Genomic DNA, 26,772 nt, shown 5'->3' with positions numbered 1-26,772 from the left:
TCGCGGCCGGATCTTCTTTCTTTGGCTCGGCGGATGCACAGGATGACGTCGGTGACGTGCCCTGCGCATGCGCCGGCCCGAAGAGAAAAGATGGCGCCGCGGCGAAGAGAAGAACGGGAGCCAGTGAGTAAATCCCGATTTTTGTCTCCCGCGGATCCGGACGGCTTCCATAGGCTTCAATAGAAGCCCGCGGGAGACCCGCACGAAAATGGAGCATGGTCCAGATTTTTTCATGCTCCATTTTAAAAAAAAAACAAGAAACTTTTATTGACCATCCGCAGGTATTTATCTACCCGCGGGTGGTCAATGCATCCCTACGGGGTGCGGATCCGCGGGCAGGAGAAGAGTTAAAATCCGTGACGGATTTTAATTCTTCTTTTGCCCGTGGACATGAGGCCATAGGCCTCATGTCCACGGGGAAAATCAGGCCCGCTACGGATTCTCCATGGAGAATCTGCAGCGGGTCCCTCCTGCCCCGCGGACATGAGCGCTGAAAATAGGAATTTAAAAGAATTAACTCACCCGTAGCGGACCGGGAAGGTCTTCTCTTCCTCACGGCCGGATCTTCTTTTTCGGCCGGCGGATGAACTCGTCACGCTAGCGTCACGTCGTCGGCGTGCCGCGCGCATGCGCCTGGCACATCCGCCGAGCCGAAGCAAGAAAGATCCGTCCGTGAGGAAGAGAAGATCTTCCCGGTCCGCTACGGGTGAGTTAATTCTTTTAAATTCCTATTTTAGGTCTCCCGCGGATCCGGACGGCTTCCATAGGCTTCAATAGAAGCGGGGAGACCCGCACGAAAATGGAGCATGGTCCAGATTTTTTCATGCTCCTTTTTTTTTTTTAAATCACTTTTATTGACCATCCGCGGGTATTTATCTACCCGCGGGTGGTCAATGCATCCCTATGGGGGTGCGGATCCACGCGCGGGAGAAGAGTTAAAATCCGCTGCGGATTTTAATTCTTCTTTTGCCCGTGGACAATGAGGCCTTAGAGATGTGCATGCAGACACCACTGCTGGAGTAGCGTGCTCTGGGAGTGTCACACTGCTTCTCCACGCTCCATAACCTAGTTTAACTCCTTCATGACCTCTGATACGCCTTTTGACAGCCTGTATCGGCGGTCTATCTCCATACATCACGGGCACCGGCTGTTTCTTACAGCCGACACCCAGCAACAGCAGCAGCTACGATAAGCTGCGCAGCTCATCTGGGCTATTAACCCTTCTGACAGCCGCTTTCAAATCCCCAAAGGATGTTCAAGGGTTCCGTACCCCCCCCCCCCTCCCATCCTGCGATGAGACCGCAGGGAGCTGTAGGGGTGTCATGGCAGCTGGGGGGTGTCTTGATAGACTGCCTGCCCGATTGCAGTATGATATTCTATGCCATAACAAAGCATCACAAGTTGTTGTCCACTAAAAAAAAAAAAGTTAAAAATAAGAATGAAGTTGTTAATAAAAAGTAATTTTAAAAAAATCTTCCTTTTGCCATTTTTATAACAGAATCTAATGAACGCTTTCCATAGGATAATTATGTAAAGCACAGCCAGATGTACGCGAGCGGAAAATGACAGCCAAATCGTGGCAATCCGCGATTCCCCCCCCCCCCCCCCCCCCCCATCCACTGCGGGAAAACGATACGCCCATGGACAAGCCGGCCTTAGGCCTCCTGTCCTCGGGCATAGCAATCTCCTGCGGTAGATCTCCGTCATGGGAGCCGCCGCCGGGGAGCAGGTGAGAGCTGATAGGCTCAGCGCGGAGAGCTATCTGACAGGCTCACCACGAAGAAATGCGGCAGATTGCCGCATGCTGTGATTTACATACAGCAAGCGGAGAATCGCTAGTATTCTCCTCTCCTGGACAGTGGGGCTGCGCTTTCCATAGTAGTCTATGGAAAGCGTTCACTGCGTTTCCCGTGGATTATCGCCGCGGATAACCCTGTGAAAAATCGCCTGTGGGCAGGCAGCCTTGGGGTTGTGCTGGTTTGGATCTGTTCCACAGTGTTTCTAGCAGCACAGCTCCACAGGTGGTGGTGGTTGAGCTTGCTGGGTGTGTCTCCAGTCAGCCAATCACTGCAGGTCAGTACACATATTGCTGTCTTCCCAGGCGTGGGTGTGGTCAGCTTTCTCTGTTCTCATTCTGTGTGGTGTGAGCAGGTTCTGTGTGGTGGCTGCAAGAAAGATTTGTTTGGTTGTCGCTGGACACCTGGTTAGTGTAGAGACGTGGTATACGAGGGGCTGCTGAGAAGTCTTTGGCTTTACTTGGAAAGAAACGAGATAGGAAGCTGAAACCTTACATTTATATCACATACTCTCCACTGATGCCAACGCACATCTTACATCGGTATTCCAAGTTCTGTAAGCCTTGCATAAAGGAGGATTTCAGTTGTGCCTCAAACCAGTCATCCGTAGCAGCCATAGCATCAGAAATGGTGTGAAATTTGGTCCCCTTGAGGTGTTTCTTCAGGTTTGGAAACAGATGATAGTTGGAGGGAGCTAGATCTGGTGAATAAGGTGGGTAGTCATCCAGCTGGAAGCTTAGCTCCACCAGTTTTGCCGTGGTTGCTTGTGCAGTGTGAGCAGAGGTGTTGTCTTGCAGTAACGAGATTCCTTTGGACAGCTTGCCACGCCTTTTGGCCTTTAGAGCTGCCTTCAATTGGTCCAAAAGTTCAATGGAATACCTTGCATTGATGGTGGAAGCATTGTGAAGGTAGTCCACTAGCAGCACGCCCTCCTTATCCCAGAACACAGAGGCCATCACCTTAACCCCTTCCCGCTCCAGGACGTACCGTTACGTCCTGGGAGCCTGGTACTTCCCGCAACAGGACGTACCGGTACGTCCTGGAGATAGCGCGGGATCTTATGCTATCCCGCAGCGGGAGCCGGCTGTCACTCACAGCCGGCGTCCCGCTGCAACAGCGGGGGGGCATCAGAGATGCGCCGCCCCGCTGTTAACCCCTTCCCTGCCGCGATCTAAGTAGATCGCGGCAGGGAAAGAGTTCACAGAGGAATCGCGATCCTTCTGTGTCTCCGGCCGGCTTTCGCGATGTCCTGTATTGCCTGTGCCTATAATCGCTGTATAGACGATAAGGCATGGGAGAGCAGTAGCTCTGCCATGCCTTATCACAGCGATCATCGGTACAGTGCTGTAAGTCCCTCAGAGGGACTCGAATAGTGTAAAAAAAAGAAAAGAAAAATGTAAAAAAAAAATGTAAAAAAACCCTTTTTTTATGCTTTTTCTAATATTAGCATAAAAAAAGGGGAAAAAATGAAAACCCCACATATTTGGTATTGACGCGTCCGTAATGACGTGTACAAAAAGTTGAACACACTTTTCATTTTGTACGACAAAAAGCGTAAAAAAAAAGCTAAAAAACAGAGGCAAAATGCTAATTTTTAGCATTTTGCCTCCCAAAAAGTGCAATAAAAGTGATCAAAAAAGCCGTACATTCACCAAAATGGTACCAATAAAAACTACAGCTCGCCTCGCAAAAAATAAGCCCTTATGGAGCTCCGTACATAAAAAAAAAAAAAAAAAAGTTACAGGACTTTGAATGCAGCTATAGAGAAAAAAAAAAAGATTTCCAAAAAAAAGGGGGTTTTATTGCAAAAAAGTGTAAAAACCTAAAAAAAATAACAATTTTGGTATCGTTGTAACCGTACCGACCCGCAGAAAAAATTTTGTGTCATTTATGCTGCATGATTAACGCTGTAAAAAAAAAAAAAAAAAGAAATCTATGGCAGAATTGATGCGGTTTATCTCCATGTTATCATAAATTTTTTTTTAAATTTTACGATATTGTCTACGTACCCAAAAGTGGCACCGATAAAAACTACAGCTCGCCACGCAAAAAACAAGCCCTTATAAGGCCACGTCCACGGTAAAATAAAAGTTATGGCTTTTGAAAAATGGAGATGGAAAAATACGAAAAAATCACTTGGTCCTCAACGCCAAAATAGGCCGTGTCATTAAGGGGTTAATGGCTGATTTTTGCACCCTGAACTTCTTTGGGCGAGGAGAACCACTGTGCCTCCACTCTTTTGACTGCTCCTTGGTTTCAGGATCATACAAATAAATCCAGGTCTCATCCATAGTGACCAGTCGATCCAGGAAGTTCTTATCAGTCCGGAAACGCTGACAAATGGACTAGAAAGTTTTCACTTGCATGCTTTTCTGATCTGTTGTCAAACATTTGGGAACCCACTTTGCAGATAGCTTCATGTTCAAATGTTCATGGATAATGATACAAACACGTTCACCAGAAATCCCCATGATGTCTGCTATTCCTGCAGCTGAAATTCACCGATTTCTCCAGTATAAGGTTGCGCACAGCATCGACAATCTCCGGAACAACAACCTCTCTCGGTCGTCCAGGACGTTCCTCATCATTGGTGCTGAAGAGGCCTGTTTTAAATTTGGCAACCCAGTTCTTAACTGTAGAATATAAAGGGCATTAATCCCCTAATGTCTGCGACATAGCACCATGAATATCCTTCGCGAATTTTATCCCTCTTCTGCTCTCATTTGCTGTAAATGTCGCCTTAGACTCCGCCATTTTGTTTCCTGTGTGTCTAGATCACTGATGCCATAAGCTACAAACACAACATTTTGAAAACATATATTAGACACATAAGGCTTTCATGTGATGTAACATTCGTTACCATAGAAACAAAAAAAGAACACATAGCCAAAGACTTATCAGCACCCCCTGGTAGCTAGGAGCAGTGAAGTGGCCTGCTAGCTTCCAGACTTTGATCAAAATGTCAACAAATATCTGGCATTTATAGCATTAACGTCTGCTACGCGTTTGCATTTTGGCTGCTGTACGTTGGTGTTCTGGCTCCGAGTGTCGTCTTATCCAGTCCAGTTGTGCCTGTCGGTGGCATGTGTATGCGTCCCTATCCAGGGTGCGTGATTTTCTAGGAGCAGCAAGAGCCCAAATCAGAGGACCGCTGGGCTGCCCTTTATGGGGGCGATTGTCACCGCTGAGGTAGGTCAGTATCACTGATTCTAGTATAAGATAGGAACAGGTGTTTATCTGTGGTGGTTTCAAATGGTGTTCCTTACTAATTTTGGGTCACATTTGTGTGGATCCGGTTCTCTTTTGCCCACACAAACGTAACAAACGCATTATTTACCCAGCACGGTGAATGTCCGGAGGGAAAAAAAACAAAACACAGCCAGTAATGCACTTTTTGCTCACCCCGTTTCCAAGAAAAAATGCAAAAAATGAGCCCTCGCACAACTATGTAGACGGAAAAATAAGTTATTGCGCACAGATAGCGACAAAATATAACAATAAAAAAAACTATTGAAAAACGTTTTACAAATTCTAAGGGAAAATTAAGCAGTATCATTGAAAAATACAACTCGTCCTGCAAAAAAGAAGCCCTCATACAGCTACGTCAATGGATAAATAAAGGAGTTATGATTTATTTTAAAAGGGAGGGGAAGAAAAAAAGCTTGGTCACTAAGAGGTTAAGAAGCTCAACGGTTATGACAGGCAATAGTGTGAGCTGCCCAAAACAATCAATTGGCTTTTGGCAACTAGTATCGCACACTTGAGGCGCAATGACAATACACCAGTGTAAGGCCGCTCTCACACGGAGGATCATTATGCCGCGCTATCTGCACATGCTCAGTAGTGACGCTCCTCTCAGGACTGCTACAGAGAACAGGGACGGCATTAACCCCTTTTTTTTTCCATTTTCGTCTTTTCTTTTCCTCCTCCTCCTCTCTCCCCCCCCCCCCCCCCCCCATCCTTTTAAAAATATTGTAACTCCTTTATTTATTCTTCGACGTTGCTGTATGAGGGCTTGTTTTTGCGGACTGAGTTGTAGTTTTCAATGGTGCTATTTAATGTACCATATAATATTGAAAAACTTTTTAAATTCTAAGTGGAGTAAAATGGAAAAAAAACAACTACATCCCGTCATCTTTCAAAGCATCTTGTTTCTACGGTACTGCAACAAAAAATGATTACAACATGCGATGCTTTGATCGCTCCTGCAGTATGATGTAATGTTGTAATGCTACAGCATTACGTCATCCTGCAATTTGACAGGCAGTCTATCAAGCCACCCCACGGGGACGGCTTGGTGGGCAGTCTCCTAAGGCAGTCCTGGGGCCTCTCAGATGGCCCCCGGCTGCCATGACACCTGCACGGCTCCCCCTATCTCAGTGCGGGGGGGCCGTATGGGATGTTCAGGGGATTTAAATGCCGCTGTCAGAATTTTTTTTCCTGCATCTAGTAACATTTGAGGTTCAGGAAGTGTTCTGACTGCTGTGACTATGTAGCACTCAACCAGCTGGTGTGAGGGAGAGGGCAGGGTGTGGTATTGGTGGGTGTGAGGGGTGGCAGGGTGTGGTATTGGTGGGTGTGAGGGGTGGCAGGATGCCTCTGCTGTGCAGTCATGCCCTGTTTCAACAGTTCACGTGGTAAAACTGGTCTCTGTAATACAACCTTATCTTCGCAGGAGCTTCTGGTGGAAGGTTATTACACAAGTGTTTATCTGGCAGGGTAGTTTCTTCCCCCATCTTTGCATAAGACCTGGCGACAAGAATCACCAAGAATCACGTTCACTTCTTGAAAGCAAAGAGCCATGAGCTCTCCCTGTTTAAAGGGATATCCCATAAAACCTACAATCGCCTATCTATAAAATAGCTGGCTGATCCCTGAAGTCCGACTTCTGGAAACCTCGGAGCAACCAGAGTCTGCTAGGCGAATTGAGCGGGGCCTCATTCACTTCTATGGGGCTAAGATGAGAGCGCTATAATCTATAATGGTGAATAGAGCAGTGTTTACACACGAGCGTCGGCGCTCTAATCATTCAGTGGTCTTGGTGTCACAGCAATCGCCTACCCTGTGGGGAGAGGTGCAAATGACTTCTGTGGGATCACCCTTTTAACCACACTACTAAGTATGGAGGGCCTGGAAGTTAGATAAGCTGCCTACATGATTATTGAAGGGGTTGTCTAACTACCATCCTGTTAAGTCACAAAGCTGTGCGCCCCCCCCCCTCTTCAATGTCCCTATACCGATCAGTCAGAACCGTTCCCGTTCTGGTGGGGCGACATGTCCTTGTATTATATGGACACCGGTCAGCTGAGGACTGTGTATGTTTGCTGCCTGTGATTGAAGACACCCACTGCTATCAGCTGCTGGATACAATCAGACAGACGCTCTTACGTCAGTTTACACCCATAATTAGTTGTGTCCGTGAGCTTTTTAACTTGCCACCAATGTGAAGGTGTTTTTTTTCTTAAATTATCACGTTATATCGTTTTTTTTTCTGTTTTTTCTGTTCGCCTCTGGCTACATCTCTGTATCTACATGTTGGATCTACGTGGGGAGTGAATCTGCTCCATAGGAGCAGGATGTTTTCTGTTTTTGACAGCCAACACCCAGCAGCAGCGGCCTGGATTGGCAAGAACGTCAGTCCCGGCTGTTAGCGGTGTCAGCTGTCGGTACTCGCAGTGTCAATGGTCCAACAAGAGGTGCTCCCCTTCCTTCATACAGATGGCAGTGTCGGCTCAGGGTCTTCTAAAGGCTCCCCAGGCCTGCTATGGAAGTTTGCCTATTGGCTTTCCTGGACTTAGAGGTTGTACGGAGAGGTCCTCTTATCCATACCGAGCAGGAGATTAGTGATTGTAGTGACACATATCTGGCATATCTGGTGTGGTGATTGGGGGCTGTCACCTCTGCCGTAGGGCTTGCCTCACCTTTACCATCTAGGTATACAGTGAAGAATGACTATTTGGTGGTGGCAGCCAGACGGTAGACTCGCCAGTTGTGCTCTTCTTGGCTCGGTGTAGCTGCCATCTGGATGTGTTCAGTTTTCCATTAAGATTTCCTTGAGCCCAGAGAGCGTCCATATTAGTCAGTCCTCAGCTAAATCTTATTGCTCTGCTATTTTAGACAGGTGTTGGTGGCAATTACAAGTTTTCAGTGAGACAATTGGGAAGGTTTGGGCTTTGCCCGCTGGAAGGCCCACCACCTACTTTGGGAATGACTTGCCTGCATCTGTAGGGTCACACATCAGAGATCTGTCAGATTTCACTAGAAAACTGAACATTTAACCATGAATTTTGGACCCCGGTATCCTATCTTAGCATGCCGATTTTCACGTTGATGCAGAATCTGTCAAATAAGTGACATTGCCGTTTCTGGTAGTGTGAACGATGGCACAGACTGGAAGCAAGTATGACTATTATCAGCCTGGGATACATGGAGAACATTATAGGGTATATTGTCGGCACCCAGCAATCGTTTACTGACTCTTCAGTGACGTGGGGAGAGCATATTAGCCTTTTACACCCCAACTCTACACCATTCGCAACCTGATTGGTTGTTTGGATTTACTCATTCAGTGATTGGTTGTTTGGATTTACTCATTCATGGTGATTTGGTATGGCTGATTCACGTGATTGGTTGTATAGGTTGGCTCGTGTATAGATGGGGTGTAAAAGGCTAATATGCGTGGGGAGAAGGGCCGGCTGCGCTGCTGGGTCTCTTATGTCCTGGCGTCTCTACAGTCAGAGCAGATGCATGCGCCCCCTAGTGCGTGTGAGACAGGAGTGCCATCTAATGCGTTCTTAACAATAGAAATAAAGTGGCCGCATGTAATGGTGCAAAAAAAAAAAAAAAAGATCCAATGCGTTTATTTTCCCACAAGCGGCGTTTCGAACAGCAGTCTGATCTTTATCAAGCTTGTGGGAAAATAAACACATTGGATCTTTTTTTTTTTTTTTTTTTTGCACCATTACATGCGGCCACTTTATTTCTATTGCTGCTGCTTTTGGAATTGGATCCGCACCCTGGTGGCTGTTGCATCATAAGGCCTCATGTCCACGGGCAAAAGAAGAATTAAAATCCGCAGCAGATTTTAACTCTTCTCCTGCCCGCGGATCCGCATCCTATAGGGATGCATTGACCACCCGCGGGGTAGATAAATACCCGCGGATGGTCAATAAAAGTGATTTTTTTTTTAAAAATGGAGCATGAAAAAATCTGGACCATGCTCCATTTTCGTGCGGGTCTCCCGCGGGCTTCTATTGAAGTCTATGGAAGCCGTCCGGATCCGCGGGAGACCTAAAATAGGAATTTAAAAGAATTTACCCATCCGTAGCGGGCGGGGAAGGTCTTCTCTTCCTCACGGCCGGATCTTTCTTGCTTCGGCTCGGCGGATGTGCCCGGCGCATGCGCGCGGCACGTCGGCGACGTGCCGCCGGCGTGACTAGTTCATCCGCCGGCCGAAAAAGAAGATCCGGCCGTGAGGAAGAGAAGACTTTCCCCGCCCGCTCCGGATGGGTAAATTCTTTTAAATTCCTATTTTCAGCGCTCATGTCCGCGGGGCAGGAGGGACCCGCTGCAGAGTCTACATGTAGAATCCGTAGCGGGCCTGATTTTCCCCGTGGACATGAGGCCTTAGACTGTGACTGTGTCCCAGCCTTATGGCAATAGGAGTGCTGCTTCTGTGCATATACTTGTAATGTGTTTTTAACCGTGTACAACTGTCAGGTTTCGGAGACGTTTTTGCACTGCGGGCAGCTTCTACTGCTGAGAATATAATGTAAATGTTCTCAGACTGTGTGCGATGTTAAATGCAGAGATTTACTCAATATAGTTCTGTTTGCAGCACGCAGACTTGGTGAAGGTCATTAATGGGTTAATCTAGTGCTTCACTTTCTTGGTAAACTCGTTTAGGCAGCACTTATGTTTGAGGAGTGGTGTTGGCATATATTGGGCACACCCGGCTCCAGTACCTTACGCCCTCGCAGCATAAGTTTCAGCCTGTGGTGGTGGTGGTGGTGGTGGGGGGTCTGAACGAATGACTACAAGTCAACATAATTACTTCTAGTCTCCTCATTGGCTGAGGCTAAATATGAAGATCCACATTGGCGCTTGAACCCCAAGGCTCAGCCATGGATTAAACTCCGACCCTCATTAAATCCTGCCGGACGAGCCCTTGCTTTTCCCGTACAGCTAGGACGCACGTTCTGCAGGAAGATCAGAAATGGAAATGTGCGGCACGTTTATGAGAACTAAAAGAAAAACTTTGCTACCCACAGCGACCAATCACAGAGCAGCTTGATTTTTCAAGATCACAGAGTGAAAGCTGAGCTGTGATTGGTGGCTGTAGGTAAGTTTGTTGCATAAATCTCCCCCATGTGAGAACGGCCTCGCATCCCTGCGGTGATGAAGGGAATCCCCTGTCACAGTCGCGGCGGAGGTTCGCAAACTTCTTCCATTGCCCTCAAGGTGACTGGTGCAGCTGCTGCCGCCGCCGAAGGGCAGTGTTCATAACAATGGGCGTTATTGCAAAAAGAACATGCTGCATTTTTTTTTTTTTGGTTTCTCCTGCCTGGCATTGTGGTACCATGCAGGAAAACACCGCTAATGTAAAGGAACCCATTCAAAATAAGGGTTGCATATCTGTGCGTTCCGCGATGCACAAATCTCACACAACTTGAACGCCATTGTGAAGGCCCTCTAAGGCCAGGTTCATGTGAGTGTATGCGCAATTGTTTGCTTCTCATCACTGTCTGTGCACTGAAGTAGGGTTTTTTGCGTGTGTTTTACTGTATTTCTGCCTGCAGGACATGGTGGTTTCAAAGCAGATGCAGCGGTTGAATCGGCTGATAGGACACATCGGGAAATGCGACTTATTTCCAGCGGAATTCCTCAGTGTTACCTGCATCTCCTTGTGTATCGCTGATGTATCTGCACCCCACTGACTTCTATGGGGAGCTTAGATGTGAAAATAAACAGAAAAATAACAAAAACCCACATTCTGTGTGACTGAAAAACATGTGCAAAATAGAGATGTAAACGAACCCTTTTAAAATCAGTAGTTCTATTCTCTGCGTATTGCGTGCGCAAATGCGTCCGTGTGAAGCCGCCCAAGGTTAGACTGTTTTCTGCCAGTGCATGGAAGGAGGGAAGTGCCAGTTTTGTTGCTGGGGATGGGATGTACGAGGGGCTGCTGAGAAGTCTTTGGCTTTACCCAGAAAGAAACAATATAAGATGAAACTTTACATTTATTCCACATACTCTCCACTGATGCCAACGCACTTCTTACATCGGTATTCCAAGCACTGTAAGCCTTGCATAAAGGAGGATTTCGGTTGTGTTTCAAACCAGTCATCTGTAGCAGCCATGGCATCAGAAATGGTGTGAAATTTGGTACCCTTGAGGTGCTTCTTCAGGTTTGGAAACAGATTATAGTCAGAGGGAGCTAGATCTGGTGAATAAGGTGGGTAGTCAACCAGCTGGAAGCCTAGCTCCACCAGTTTTGCCATGGTTGCTTGTGCAGGGTGAGTGGAGGCGTTGTCTTGCAGTAACAAGATTCCTTTGGACAGCTTGCCGCGCCTTTTGGCCTTCAGAGCTGCCTTCAATTGGTCCAAAAGTTCAATGAAATACCTTGCATTGATGGTGGAACCATGTAAACCAGTTCAGAGATGGTTTGAGGAACATGTCCATGTGTTGTCTCGTCCTCTATTCCCCAGATCTCCATCTCATCAAGCATCTGTACTAAAAGAGATAATCTGATCAATAAAGGCCTCAATGGGTCCGAGCTGTTCTGGTGTTAATGGGGCCTAAACAGTATTATCAGATGGTCTCAATGTTATAAATGAGGGATGTATAAGTGAAACACCCGTTCCCTCAGCTTGGAGTAGGGTCTTGAGATGTCTTGCTTCGCTAGGAGCCTGAGTCTTTGCGGTTGTGGTGGTCTCCTTTCCCTACATGGTGGTTCTCTGTAAACCTTCTTAGTCATGCACAAATCCATTTAGTGTAAAACGATGACTAGAAGCTTCTGATATCGCACTCCTCCTGGGGAATATAAGCCGGTTAATCGTGACGTGTATGTTATGCAGATGGCATTATAGCCTATGGGTAATTGCTAATGGTCAGCCGTGGGTTCATGTGTGCAGCCAGACCTGTGAAGGTATACTTAGTAAGCCAGTATCCATGGCAGTCAGGACACTTGTGGAGCCAGCCGTGAAGGTATCCTTAGTAAGCCAGTATCCATGGCAGTCAGGACACTTGTGGAGCCAGCCGTGAAGGTATCCTTAGTAAGCTAGCATCCGCCGGCAGTCAGGACACTTGTGGAGCCGACCGGCCATGGAGCTATCCTTAGTAATTCTGGATCCGCCAGCAGTCAGGACACTTGTGGAGCTGGCCATGGAGCCATCCTTAGTAAGCCAGCATCCCAGGATCCGCCTGCAGTAAGACCTTGGAGCTATTCTTAGTAAGCCAGGATCCGCCGGCAGTCAGGACATTTGTGGAGCCACCTGGCCAGCCATGGAGCTATCCTTAGTAAGCCAGCATCCCAGGATCCGCGCCCGTCAGGACCCTTGTGGAGCCAGCTATAAAGGTATCCTTAGTAAGTCAGGATCCGCCGGCAGTGAGGACACTTGTGGAGCCGACCGGCCGTGGAGCTGTTCTTAGTAAGCCAGGATCCGCGGCCGCCAGGCCACTCGTGAAGCTGGAAGCCATGGAGCTGTCCTTAGTAAGCCAGCATCCCAGGATCCGTGGCAGTCAGGACACTTGTGGAGCCGGCCGTGGAGCTGTCCTTGCTAAGCCAGGATCCGCGGCAGTCAGGACATGGAGCCGTGGAGCTGTCCTTAGTAAGCCAGCATCCCAGGATCCGTGGCAGTCAGGACACTTGTGGAGCTGTCCTTAGTAAGCCAGGATCCGCGGCAGTCAGGACACTTGTGGAGCCGGCCGGCCGTGGAGCTGTCCTTAGTAAGCCAGGATCCGCCGGCAGTCAGGACCCTTGTGGAGCTGTCCTTAGTAAGACAGGATCCGCCGGCAGTCAGAACCCTTGTGGAGCCGGCCGGCCGTGGAGCTGTCCTTACTAAGCCAAGATCCGCGGCAGTCAGGACATTTGTGGAGTCGGCTGGCCGTGGAGCTGTCCTTAGTAAGCCAGGATCCGCCGGCAGTCAGGACATTTGTGGAGCTGACCATGGAGCTATCCTTAGTGACCCAGCAGCCCATGATCCGTGGCAGTCAGGACCCTTGTGGAGCCAGATGGAAGGTATCCTTAGTAAGCCAGGATCTGCCAGCAGTCAGGACACTTGTGGAGCCAGGCGTGGAGCTATCCATAGTAAGCCAGGATCTGCTGCAGTCAGGAACCGACCGACCATGGAGCTATCCTTAGTAAGTCTGGATCCGCGGCAGTCAGGACACTTGTGGAGCCAGCTGGCCGGCCGTGGAGCTATCCTTAGTAAGCCAGCATCCCAGGATCCACGCCAGTCAGGACTCCTATGGAGCCAGCTATGAAGGTATCCTTAGTAAGCCAGGATCCGCCGGCAATCAGGACACTTGTGGAGCCGACCAGCCGTGGAGCTGTCCTTAGTAAGCCAGGATCCGCGGCCGCCAGGCCACTTGTGGAGCCGACCGGCCGTGGAGCTATACTTAGTAAGCCAGCATCCCAGGATCCGTGGCAGTCAGGACACTTGTGAAGCCGGTTGTGGAGCTGTCCTTAGTAAGCCAGGATCCGTGGCATTTAGGACACTTGTGGAGCCAGCCGGCCGTGGAGTTGTCCTTAGTGAGCCAGCATCACAGGATCCGCGGCAGTCAGGACACTTGTGGGGCCGGACGGCCGTGGAGCTGTCCTTAGCCAACATCTCAGGATCCGCGGCCGTCAGGACACTTGTGGAGCCGGTCATGGAGCTCACTCTTCTGCTATTCCAGCAATGTGTGACGCTCAGAGCTGTTTATACATTCTTCACTCTCGAGGGAGCCGGGGTTAAAGAACCCGCCGTGCACAATACTTCATTGGCTGGCAGACTTACTATTTCCTGTCTTCGAGTATTGTGGTATTAAAAATAAACCCATGTTTCACGCCTTATAAGGGGCTTGGAGACAACATGCTTACAAATCACATGCTGCAATATTTTCTATCTAGGAAACGATTACTAAGTATACATAACTGAGTCACTAAGAGACAACCTTTAGTAGAAGTCACTCCATGTGTTTGAGTTGCTTCGTTCCTCTATGGGCGGTATCTCAACTGCTCACACATTTACAGGGGTTTAAAGGACAGGTCATCAATAGTGGCTGGGGTCCACCGCTCTGGCTGGATGCCGGCTGTCAGCACTGCAATACCCAGGTCGAAGTGGAAGCGGCTGCCCTGCTCCTATTGTAGTGATGGTGCTTGTTACTGCAGGCACAGCTCTAATCGGTCCACTACATGCATCAGAGCTAATCGCTTCCACTCCAACCCGTGTAGTAAGGTGCTGTCTGTGGGCGGTGATTGGCCAATCTGCTGAGCGGTAAACCCCAGCTGATCACAGGATGATAGGTCATCCGTTTTGTCTTTTGCCCTGAAAACCCCCTTTTTAAAATTACGTCAGTGTCCGCAGACCTCGCTGCTTTCCATAGGCCTCCTTTCTCTGTACTGCATCAGTGCAGAATTACAGTTGGGCTGCTTTCACACCTGCATTGGGCTCAGTTCAGGGTTTCTGGAGGAAAGAAACTGAAATGGGCTTTTTTTTTCTTTCTTGCACCATTGATTTCAATGAGGCTTCAAAAAAAAAAAAAAAAACAAACCTGGAAAGCAAACACAAAGCTGGGTCTGCTTCCATTCCATCAGGTTGCCATTTTTGTTTTGAAAACAACTACAAACCACTCTGAAGGAAAAAAAAAAAGCGGAGTGAAACGAACAAGTTTTTCCGCTTGCTATTCTTTTTTAATTGGGGGGTGTGGTGGTGGGGAGACTAGTAGCACACTCTCGCTCCATTTTGTGCACTCTTAAGAGTTAACTTTTTTTTTGGGGGGGGGGGGGGGATATTGATTATTTACAATTTTAGTAGTTTTTGTGTTGTGAACTTGTATTCCAATATATATATTTCATGTTCTATCTAAACATCTTGATGACTTTATCATAATGGTGCCAGTCTGATGTTAAATTGGAGTCCTATATGAAGTAGGTTGGAGGTTTGGCTTACGGCATCCACAGCACCGCCCCCTCATCCCACCGCTGCCTACAAGGTCCTAACAAATGTCAGCTTCTCGATTCTGATAAAAAAAAAAAAAAAACCAAATTAATTTGACTGCGTAGTCCTTCTACTTGGTATTCAGTGTTTAGTACTTTCCAAAAATGGTCTAAGGAAAGACAGCCGGTGAACCAGCAACAAGTTCATGGGCACCCAAAGCTCACTGATGCACTTGGGTAGCGAAGGGTAACCCATCTGGCCCGATCGCATGGACAAACTACCGTAGCACAAACTGCTAATTAGGCTAATGAGTTTGTCCCGTGAAGAATATGCTTTTATAGTCCATAATTTCTGATTTTTAGATTTACTCTTATTGGAAAATTTATATCCCCAGATACTCCAGAATTATTGTTTTTTATTGAACAGACTTCCTGGAGCAAAATGTTTCGAGGTGGTCACTCGTGCTCAGTTTTGTTTCATGCAGCCTGGAGGGACCCTTGTGGGGATGGCTGCGTCTTCTCTGCCAGTCGGAAGAAATGCTGAGCCGTGCAGTTACCCTCTTATCACTTGCTCGAATTTCGGTGCCACCTTGGAACAGTTACTTAAGTTGCCTTTACAGGGGGTGATTATAGCCTCAATAATCACTTAAAGCAGCAATGTTTTGGTGACAGTCATACGGTGTACACGCGGCCGCCGTAGTTTGGTTGACGGTCAATACTGTGTACACGCGGCCGCCGTAGTTTGGTTGACGGTCAATACTGTGTACACGCGGCCGCCGTAGTTTGGTTGACGGTCAATGCGGTGTACACGCGGCCGCCGTAGTTTGGTTGACGGTCAATGCGGTGTACACGCGGCCGCCGTAGTTTGGTTGACGGTCAATGCGGTGTACACGCGGCCGCCGTAGTTTGGTTGACGGTCAATGCGGTGTACACGCGGCCGCCGTAGTTTGGTTGACGGTCAATGCGGTGTACACGCGGCTGCCGTAGTTTGGTTGACGGTCAATGCGGTGTACACGCGGCTGCCGTAGTTTCTGGTTGCCTATTTTTGGCTCACTGAAGGGTAACTAGCGTGCGACTTCTCGCTGTGTGTGAACAGGCAGTTGCAAAGCTTTGAACGACTGCCTGTCGAATGTAAATGGAGACGGGCGGCCAGGAGAGATCTCTGCCTGCACTCACAGAGACTATCGCGCCCGTGTAAACCCTAGGAGCTCTTTATGCTTAGAGATTTACTGGCTTCCTGACTTACAATTTACATTTTTTCTGAGACCAAAAAACTGCTGTGAAAATGGTCTTCTACATGGGGTGTTTGCAATCGAGCCCAGAACACCGAATGTAGCGACATAAAAAATTGTCACAAAAATAATCTGATTTAGATGGGATGGTGGGCTTTTCCAGAGGTTTTACTGTATTGCCTAAATTTACTGTATAGGCTGCATATCATGTACATGCAATGTGGAAAGCTCATGCGTCAACCCACTCCTCTCCAGTTCTGCTGTTTTCTTGCCCCATACACACTCCCTTGTACTTTGTTCTTGCACTACTGTGCTCTTTGCCCCCTACGCCTTCCCTCGTACTGTGTTCTTGCCCTGTTGTCCTCTTGCCTCCTATGCCCGCCCTTGTACTGTGTTCTCGCCCTGCTGTCCTCTTGCCCTCTACGCCCTCCCTCGTACTGTTCTCGCCCCTGCTCTCCTCTTGCCCCCTACGCCCTCCCTCGTACTGTTCTCGCCCTGCTCTCCTCTTGCCCCCTACGCCCTCCCTCGTACTGTTCTCGCCCTGCTCTCCTCTTGCCCCCTACGCCCTCCCTCGTACTGTGTTCTCGCCCTGCTCTCCTCTTGCCCCCTACGCCCTCCCTTGTACTGTGTTCTCGCCCTGCTCTCCTCTTGCCCCCTACGCCCTCCCTCGTACTGTTCTCGCCCTGCTCTTCTCTTGCCCCCCTACGCCCTCCCTCGTACTGTTCTCGCCCTGCTCTCCTCTTGCCCCCTACGCCCTCCCTCGTACTGTGTTCTCGCCCTGCTCTCTTCTTGCCCCCTACGCCCTCCCTCGTACTGTTCTCGCCCTGCTCTCCTCTTGCCCCCTACGCCCTCCCTCGTACTGTGTTCTCGCCCTGCTCTCCTCTTGCCCCCTACGCCCTCCCTCGTACTGTGTTCTCGCCCTGCTCTCCTCTTGCCCCCTACGCCCTCCCTTGTACTGTGTTCTCGCCCTGCTCTCCTCTTGCCCCCTACGCCCTCCCTCGTACTGTTCTCGCCCTGCTCTCCTCTTGCCCCCTACGCCCTCTCTCGTACTGTGTTCTCGCCCTGCTCTCCTCTTGCCCCCTACGCCCTCCCTCGTACTGTGTTCTCGCCCTGCTCTCCTCTTGCCCCCTACGCCCTCCCTCGTACTGTGTTCTCGCCCTGCTCTCCTCTTGCCCCCTACGCCCTCCCTCGTACTGTGTTCTCGCCCTGCTGTCCTCTTGCCCCCTACGCCCTCGCTCGCACTTTGTTCTCGCCCTGCTTTGCATGTTGGCTATTTGAAGGTCCTTTTTCTGTCTTGTAGAGTTGATAGTTTTATTTTTGTGTTTTTGCAGGATAAGCATCATGATGCGGCACATGAAATCATTGAAACCATCCGGTAAGTTGTTTACCATAAACCTGTTCATTTCATTTAGCTACGAAGGGAGTCAGCTCATGTAAAACCGCAGACAAACTGCTGACAGCGCTACATAAGGGTCCATGGGGCGAGGATAAGACACACCGTCCGCCAGAAAATGAAGTTGTATCCCCTCAGAAGGTTCCGCCACAAGCAGACCTTCTCTTCTGAACTCCTCCCCACCCCACAGCTGTCTGTCCAATCAGCAGACTGCTCCAACCATTCCTCAAAGGGACAGGGCGCACATGAATGTAGAAACTGTAGGGGCACCTGGGGAATGAAGTTATGAGCATGGTTATCCCTGCTCCATGACCACTACATGGTGCTATTAGCAGTTATCCCCTGACACTCTTGAAAACTTAACTGGTCTTTTTTTGTTTTTTTTTTCCCCACAACACTTTTGATATAGATTTTATTACAGAAGTATGCTTCCTCCCCCCACACTTCCTGGGCTCCTCTCTTGCTCCCCTTCATTCCTGCAGTGATCTCTTGCTGTCAGTTCACTGCTCAAGTGAAGACTAGTTGTTGGGTTACAGATAGTTCTATGTAATCTGATTTATGAAGAGAGGAGAGTGCGAGGAGGAAGCTGTTGCAGGGTGACTCGTACACTCCTGCTTACTAGTATGTGATATGCTCTCCGTACACTCCTGCTTACTAGTATGTGATATGCTCTCCCTGACAACTACTGGAATCATATCTGCACTGCTCAGTACTGCTGTATAATGTCCTCCACAATGCTGTTCTCATCCTACTCTTCTGTGCGGTGTATGGGAGACCTAGCAGCTGGTCTCTCTGCACCCGCTCAGATCAATGTGGAAAGTTTTTAAGTATGAACCCTTCTCTCCAGATTTCAGCCTATTAAACTGTGTGCTGCGTTACCACTCATTCCAGCAGTTCAGATAAAGTGGAGAATTGGAGATGAAACCTGCAGAGGGGCTAAGTCTAAAAAAATGCATGTTCCAAGAGCTATAGTGACCAGAAAGCCTGCAGTGTGTGTAAACTGTAAAGAGCGCTCAGGTGACTTGAGAATCATAAGGATTGTTCTTTATAGTTATTATATGACTTGTATCCTGAACTTTTCACCAGATTTCCCCAGTGCAGGGGAAGTTTTCAGTTGGCTCTGTAAGCATGCTTATAGGGGTCTCCTCCCTCCTGAGGGGCAGCATGAGCATCACCCTTCTCCACTTTGTGTTCCATCTAGTTATCACATTTACTAGAGGTGGACTTTACATGACGACAAGTTAGAAGGAAGGGAAATGCCTAGTGAAAAGTACTCCTAGAGGGATTTTTCAGCACAAAAATGTCATTTTAGATGATTGACATGTTTTGCACTTTTACTAGCTATGTCATTGAGACCACTTGTGTTAAAGGGGTTGTCCCCCGAAAGCAAGTGGTGTTAAGCACTTCTGTATGGGCATATTAATGCACTTTGTAATATACATCGTGCATTAAATATTGGCCATACAGAAGTAATACACTTACCCCCTCCGGTGTTGGCGTCCCCGTCTCCATGGCGCCGACCGAAGCCTTCAGAAGACCTGTGCGGCGCGAGCATGCTGGAGCGGCCCCATTCAACAGAACAGAAGAGCAGACTGTGCAAGCGCGTCTAATCGAGGGAGAAGGCGGCTTCGGTCGGCGCCATGGAGACGGGGACGCCAACACCGGAGGGGGTAAGTGTATTACTTCTGTATGGCCAATATTTAATGCACGATGTATATTACAAAGTGCATTAATATGGCCATACAGAAGTGCTTAACCCCACTTGCTTTTGCGGGACAACCCCTTTAACCCCTCAAGGCCCATTTACACGCAAAGATAGGTTTTTAGCGTTTTTTTTTTTTTTGTCATCACATTCCAGAAGCGATTACTTTTTGTAATGTTTCCGTTGACCTAGCTGTATGAGGACTTGTATTTTGCGAGACAAGCTATATTTTTTTTTTACCGCCCTCTTTGGGTACACGAAATGTATAGCTTTTTTCCCAGGTCGTCTCCAGCACCACCTGAGATCGCCTCCTCCTGATAGGACAGGAACCCCCCCCCCCCCCCCCCGTCTTCCCCTCCTCAGTGTTTTCCTGTCCTGGAGGCAGGATCACCGAGGGGGGCTGCTGGAGACGCCAGCCTGAAGATCTTAGCCTGTCCTCTCTTCCTGCAGAGTGACTCCCGGGACGCCACATGGGGTGGTTCCCCCAGGCCAGGTTCCTCCCGCGTCGGCCCATGGGGGGTTCAAAGCGGGGCTCCAGCTCACCTCAGGCGCTGGCTTAGGTCCGAGCGCGGTGCTTCCTTGATCCCCTTAACGCGTGTTGAGGGGCGGTGGCGCCGCACCATGTGACTAGCGCGATGGCGTCATCGCAGCAGGCTCGGCTCGTGCTCGGAGGGGGCGGGGCTTAAATTTAAAGGCGCCACATTAAAAAAATAAAAACGAACCTGAGAGAAAATGGCGCAGATCAAGTAAGGGCCATTCTGTGAGTGTTTGGCTTACTGCCCCAAGAGTGTCTGCAGCACCAGTAGCAAAATGAGTGCTCCAGCACCAGAGGTTGCGGAATGTTCAGCCACAGCAGGAACCGTAAGTAGCCAGTAGGGCAAACAAGGTCATGCATATTCGTGTACGTTATTGTGAATGTTGCATCCTTGTACGCAAAAGTTTTGTTTATCTGCCAGGGGGATAAAAGGGATGTCCCTCCCACAACCAAAACGAAAAAATGCGCAGAATGCGGGGCAAGACTGCCGGATTCGCATGTGAAGTCATTATGCAAAACATGCATAGCCAAGCTAGTCAAGAAGGAATCGGGGGGGGGGGGGGGGGGGGGGGGGGATTCCTCGAGGACGTCAGGAAGCTAGTCCGAGAGGAAGTACGGTCAGCCCTGACAACTCCAAAAAATGCATCAGAGGCGAAACGCCGGAAAAGGGCGTATAGCCCAGAGGAGCACTCAAAGTCTGAAGAGAGTTCGAGATCAGAACCAGAAGAACTGGTGCTCGAGGAGTCCTCAGAAGAGGACTACAAAAAGTACTTCTTCCATAGAGAAGACCTAGCGGAACTCATCAAATCCGAGCCACGCTAAAGCTGGAAGAACCCAAAGAGCCCCGCACCATACAAGACGAGATCTTTGGGGGATTAGGGGAGAGACGGAAGCATACCTTCCCGGTCCACAACAATATCTCCAAGATGATACAAAAAGAGTGGAAAAGACCCGACGCGGGATCCTTCTCCTCCAGAGGGGTTAAGAGACGCTATCCGTTTGAGGAGGAGGTATGCGCGAATTGGGAAGAAATACCCAGAGTGGATGCCCCAGTGGCTAAGAGGACAACCTTGCCCTTTGAAGACGCCACACAGCTGAGAGATCCAATGGATCGGAAGGCGGAGGGCCTATTAAGAAGATCCTGGGAGGCAGCCGCTAGTACAGTCAGACCAGGGGTCGCAGCCACGTGTGTCGCTAGAACCCTGGGGGTATGGCTAGAGCAGCTGGAGCTGCATATTTCAAATAAAACACCAAGGGAACAAATTATAGATTCCCTCCCTATACTAACAATGGCCACCAATTTTTTGGACGACGCAGCGGCGGAGTCGGTGAAGCTCTCGGCGAAAGCAACGGCCCTAACCAACTCTGCCAGAAGAGTCCTGTGGCTAAAGTCATGGTCAGGTGACCTGGCATCAAAAAATAAATTGTTTGCTCCCTTTTCATGGCCAGTTCCTCTTTGGTCTGGATCTGGACAAGATCCTAGAGAAGGCATCAGAGAAAAAGAAAGGATTCCCAGAAGAGAAACAGCGTAAAGGAAGACCTAGTTCCGGGCCCCAGCACAACAGCCGGAACCGTATAGGGGCAGGGGCAAGACAGGCCGCTGGAGTTACCCCAAGGGGGGCAGAGGGAGGAACTTCCTCTTCAACCCTCATCAGGGGGATCCAGCCAAACAGAAGCCCTGACGCCATCCCAGTGGGGGCGAGGCTGCAGAGCTTCGCGGATCGATGGGCCTCAGTTTGCGGGAGCCCGTGGATCCCGGAGATCCTGCAGCAGGGATACCGAATTGAACTGGTGTCCCTCCCCAGGAGAAGATACATTACTACCAGAGGTCCAGCGCAACAACTGCACCTGCTCCAGCAGGCGGTTCGGGACCTACAACGTCTAAAGGCAGTGTCGTTCGTGCCACAGAGAGATGAGACCTGGGGGCATTACTCCAGACTCTTCCTAATAAAGAAACCGGGCGGAGGCTCATGCATGGTAATAAATCTAAAACCCCTGAACACCTTCGTCAAATATCGAAAGTTCAGGATGGAGTCGATGGCTTCAGCAGTAAGGTTGATCCCCCAAGGGAGCCTACATGGCATCGATCGACCTGAAGGACGCCTACTTTCACTTACCAATCCACAGGGACTCACAAAAGTACCTAAGGTTTGTGCTACAGATGGGCAAGAGGACAAAGACATCTCCAATTCAGATGCCTGCCCTTTGGAATCTCCTCGGCACCCCGCATCTTCACGAAAATCATGGCGGAGGTCGCAGCCTACCTGAGGCAGAGATCGATTCTGATAGTCCCCTATCTGGACGACATCTTAATTATAGCCGAGTCCAGAGAGCTCCTAGCAGAAAACCTGGCAACGGGTGCTCAACCTGCTACAGTTTTTAGGATGGATAGTAAATTGGGAGAAGTCCAGCCTAGACCCCAGCAGGGAGAAGGTGTTTTTAGGCATAACACTCGATTCAGAAGCTCAATGCTCCTTCCTCCCCGAGTCAAAAGCGCAGAAGATCTGACAGATGGTAGAATCCTTCCTTCGGAGACGGTCATGCTCAATCCGGGAGGCTATGTTTCTCCTGGGAAGCCTGACATCATGCATCCCGGGGGTAGCATGGGCTCAGGCGCATACCAGACCTCTGCAAGCAGCGGCTCTCAGCATGGGACGGCAAGCAATCCTCACTAGAAAGGAGAATGCAGATAAGGAACTCAGTGAAAATATCCTTGCGCTGGTGGACGTCCCCAGGAAATCTGCAAAGGGGGGGTCCACTGGATACTGAATCCGTCCGTGCAGGCCACAACAGACGCAAGCTCCTGGGGGTGGGGGGCGCACGTCGGAGACAAGCTCCTACAAGGCCCATGGCTGCTGGGGATGAAACACCAGTCCTCAAACTACAGAGAACTACAGGCGATCTGGAAGGCCCTCCAGCACCTGGGGGACGCAGTAAAAAAACATCACATAAGAGTGCTATTGGACAATACCACGGCAGTAGCCCATATTCGTCACCAGGGGGAATGAGGTCGCCAGCTCTACAAAGCATCATGCAAAGAATCTTTCGCTAGGCGGAGGGCCGCATCCTCTCGTTATCAGCAGGACACTTGAAGGGATCCCTGAATCGGAGGGCAGACTTCCTCAGCCGAAGGCGTATAGACCCAGGGGAATGGTCTCTATCCCAGGAGGCATTCCGGGTCGTGACGGACAGGTGGGGTCTCCCACAACTGAACCTGTTCGCATCCAGACAAAACGCCAAGGTAGATAACTTCTTCTCCCTCAGACCGGAGGACTGGCCAACAGCGGTGGACGCCCTGAGCCAGGATTGGGGAGGAGAACTGGTGTACGCCTTTCCCCCAATTCCGTTAATCCCAAGGGTGTTGCAGCACTTCAGGTCACAGGCATGCACCCTGATCCTAGTGGCTCCCTTTTGGCCAAGGAGGAGCTGGTTCAGCCTTCTAAGAAACCTGAGCATCCAGGAGCCAGTCACCCTTCCGGCTCCAGCGAATCTACTAACACAGGGGCCTTTGAACTACCCCGATATAAGCAGACTCCATTTAACAGCCTGGATACTGAAGAATCCATACGGAGGGGCAGGGGGTTCTCGGACAAGGTAGTCAGGACACTAATGGCAAGCAGAAAAGAGACAACCAACCGCATCTATTAAAAAATCTGGAAGAGGTTTATCTCTTGGAGACAGGGGAAGGACTCCTCGAGCAGCGGCGCTGACATCCCATTAATCCTGGATTTCCTGCAGGAGGGCCTGGATATGGGCCTCTCCCCGAGCACCCTAAGGGTCCAGACGGCAGCCCTTAGCGCCCTGTTCGACACTAAGCTAGCAGGGGACAGGTGGATCAGTAGATTCCTGACAGCGGCAGATAGGTTGCGACCTAGACCTACCAACATATGCCCAGACTGGAATCTAAATTTGGTCTTGGGGGCCATGTCAGCGGAACCCTTTGAACCAATTGAGGGGCTCTCAATAAGATTGTTTTAATTGTGAGCAATCTTCCTAGTGGCCATTTCCTCAGCCAGACGGGTCAGCGAGCTACAAGCCCTATCCATCCGCCACCCGCTCCTCAAGATAGCGGACGCGAAATTAGTCTTCAAAACGGACCCGACCTTCTTGCCTAAAGTACTGTCTCCATTCCATAGGGCCCAGAACATAGTAATCCCCTCGTTCTATAATGACCCAAAAGACGAGAGAGAGAGCCCTAAATTGCTTGGATGTCAGGAGAGCGGTCCTGAGGTACATCGATGCCACAGGCCCATGGAGGCAGAACGACAACCTGTTTGTCCAACTCTCAGGCCCTAACAAGGGGAAAAAAGCAGCTAAAGGCTCAATAGCTAGGTGGATAGCGAATCATATAGGACCTTGGGGAAGGAGGCCCCCTCGGCTCTTAAAGCCCATTCCACGAGGGCAGTAGTGACTTCATGGGCCGAGCATAGCTCGGCATCCGTGGAGCAGATATGCAAGGCAGCAGTGTGGAAAAAGCCACACACTTTTGCCAAACCTTATAGGGTAAAAGTGCAGCTAGACGAGGACATGACCTTCGGTCGTAAGGTCCTCTCGGTGGCAATCCCACCCTAAAATAACTTTAGTTGATACGTCTCAGGTGGTGCTGTCGTGGAGACGACCTGGGAAAAGGGTGATTATACCTACCCGTTAATTGGGTTTCCAGGAGTCTCCACGACAGCACCCGTACATTCCCTCCCAAAAAAGGGGTTATAGGTATATATGGAAGTCCCTGAAACTGTCGGGGTAGGAGCTAACTAAAATTGTTTTATACACATACACATACACATAATATATATATATTTTAGTTAGCTCCTACCCCGGCAGTTTCCTTATAATACACTGAGGAGGGGGGGGGGAGATTTTGACCTCTCGGTGTGTTCCTGTCCTATCAGGAGGAGGCGATCTCAGGTGGTGCTGTCGTGGAGACTCCTGGAAACCCGATTATCGGGTAGGTATAATCACCCTTTTTTATATTTTTATTTTTTTGGAGGGGGAAGAATGCTTTTTCTTGGATTTAATTTTTGCAGCTTTCAGTGTGCAAAATACACGTGATAACCTTATCTTCTGGGTTAGGATGATTCCAGCGATGCCAAGTTTATTTGGGTGGGGGTGTGTGTGGTCGGGGGGGTGTGGGTGGGGGTGGGGGTGTTTATGGGTGTGTTTTGTTTTTGTTTTTTGTTTTTTTGTTTGTTGATCCATGCAACTTTTTGATCACTTTCCATTCTGGTTTTTGTAAGGCCAAATCTGCGAAGATGGCTTTTTTTTAACCTTTTCATAACGTGCACTATATGCGTTGCTCTGGGTCGTTCCGAACGAAACTATATCACGTGAATTTTTATTTAACGTTTTAAAAAATATATTTTAATTACTTTTTTCAGAGCGTCATCCCGACGGCCCCATTACGTATGGAAGTTGCCCTCTGACCCAGGTAGGGACGGGAAGAGTTTAAAAGCGCCTCCCCTTTCCACCATGCTTTAGTGTCTTCCTGTCCCTACGGTGGGACAGAGGAGCAGCTCCCAAGCAAGCTGCGGAAAAAAGAGAAAAACTTACCGCACGCTGTGCGATTTCCCCCTGGAGGGGTAGAGGTCGGGGCCGCACACTCACGAGTCCCTGCATCCCCGACCTGCGCCGCCGGCGGAGCCGTACGTCGCCTCAGCAGCGCTGGTCTCCCTCGTGCGGTTAGCATGTTCGGGCCGCCGCTGCCGCGATGGGATAGTTCCTCCTGGCAGGGGAACAGCAGCGGCGGTCTCCCTGGTCCTCGGCACGCATAGCGGTGACGTCATCCGGCGTGGTGACGTCACGCGCTCAATGTAGGGGGCGTGGCTACCGGCGAGAACCCGGAAATGGGCGCCAAATTCAAAAATCCTCCCCATATAAGCAGGCTAAGCTCCATGGAGGATCCTGCTGACTGCCAGACAGTGTATGTGAGTATGTCTACCCGCGACAGCTCAGCACGTGAGGGAGAGACTGATACCCTACCAACTGTACGTAGGCTATATGCCAAAATGTGCAAAATGGTCACTTGTACAAGTCGGATGCATATATGTTCCCTTTTTCTCTCCCCTCTCCCCCACTTTGCATGGGTAGATGGATAAGGAAGGTCCAAAGAAAACGGACCCGAGGAAAAAATCGAAAAAATGCGTCCTTTGCAGCAAAAGGCTCGAGGAGAGCTATAAAAAGCCCCTATGCGAGGAATGCACGGGAAAAATACTTGCAGAAGAAAAAGCGGCGTTTAAGTCTGACATCCGCTGTATGATCAGGGAAGAACTGCAAGCCTCCATGGCGTCCCTTCTCCAGGCCCAGCCAGGTCCGTCACGGGTCTCTAAAAGGCCAAGGCAGACCGAATCGGCGAGCTCACTCTCCGGTGAATCACTGGAGCTCCCGTCTGAAGGAGAGTTAGAGGACCCACCAGTTCCCATAGAAGATGAGAGAAAATATTATTTCTCATCTAGCGACATTGCGCACCTCATCAAGGCGGTGAGGGAAACAATGCAAATTGAAGAGGATAACCCGCCTAGGACAATCCAAGATGAGATGTTTGGCGGCCTCCGGTCCAGGAGAAAGACCATGTTCCCGGTCAATCAAACCCTGCAACAAGTAATTACAGTCGAATGGCAGGAGCCGGAAAAAAGAATAGCGGTTTCAAGAGAAATCCGAAACCTGCTCGCGTTCGCTACTGAGGACGTCCGCCTGTACAGGGAGACCCCTAAGGTGGACATCCAAATTGCAAAAGTGGCCAAGAAAACCCTCTTGCCCTTTGAGGACACTTCCCAGCTGTCCGATCCGATGGATAAAAAAAATCGACGGATTAATGAAGAAAGCCTGGGAGGCAACATCCCTTACCATTGAGGCCAACATAGCCTCAACTTCTGTGGCCAGATCCATGGTGCTATGGCTAAACAGGCTGGAAGCCTCTATCAAGGATCGGGCCCCCAGAGAGGAGTTGGCCAGCTGTCTCCCTCTCCTAAAAATG

General features: G+C 49.6%; 1 protein-coding gene across 1 annotated transcript in view; it reads left to right on the top strand.

Annotated features, from left to right (window-relative positions):
- DOT1L (DOT1 like histone lysine methyltransferase) overlaps positions 1–26,772 on the top strand; it is a 118,020-nt gene that overhangs the window by 11,930 nt on the left and 79,318 nt on the right. The window contains exon 2 of the mRNA XM_066604591.1: positions 17,501–17,544. Coding sequence (XP_066460688.1) covers positions 17,501–17,544 — 44 coding nt within the window. The remainder of the gene's footprint in view (positions 1–17,500; positions 17,545–26,772) is intronic.

This window comes from Eleutherodactylus coqui, chromosome 5 (genome assembly GCF_035609145.1).
Source record: "Eleutherodactylus coqui strain aEleCoq1 chromosome 5, aEleCoq1.hap1, whole genome shotgun sequence".
Taxonomy (NCBI): Eukaryota; Metazoa; Chordata; class Amphibia; order Anura; family Eleutherodactylidae; genus Eleutherodactylus; species Eleutherodactylus coqui.
Note: the sequence above shows the minus strand (reverse complement) of the source record. Positions and strands in the feature narration are given on the sequence as shown.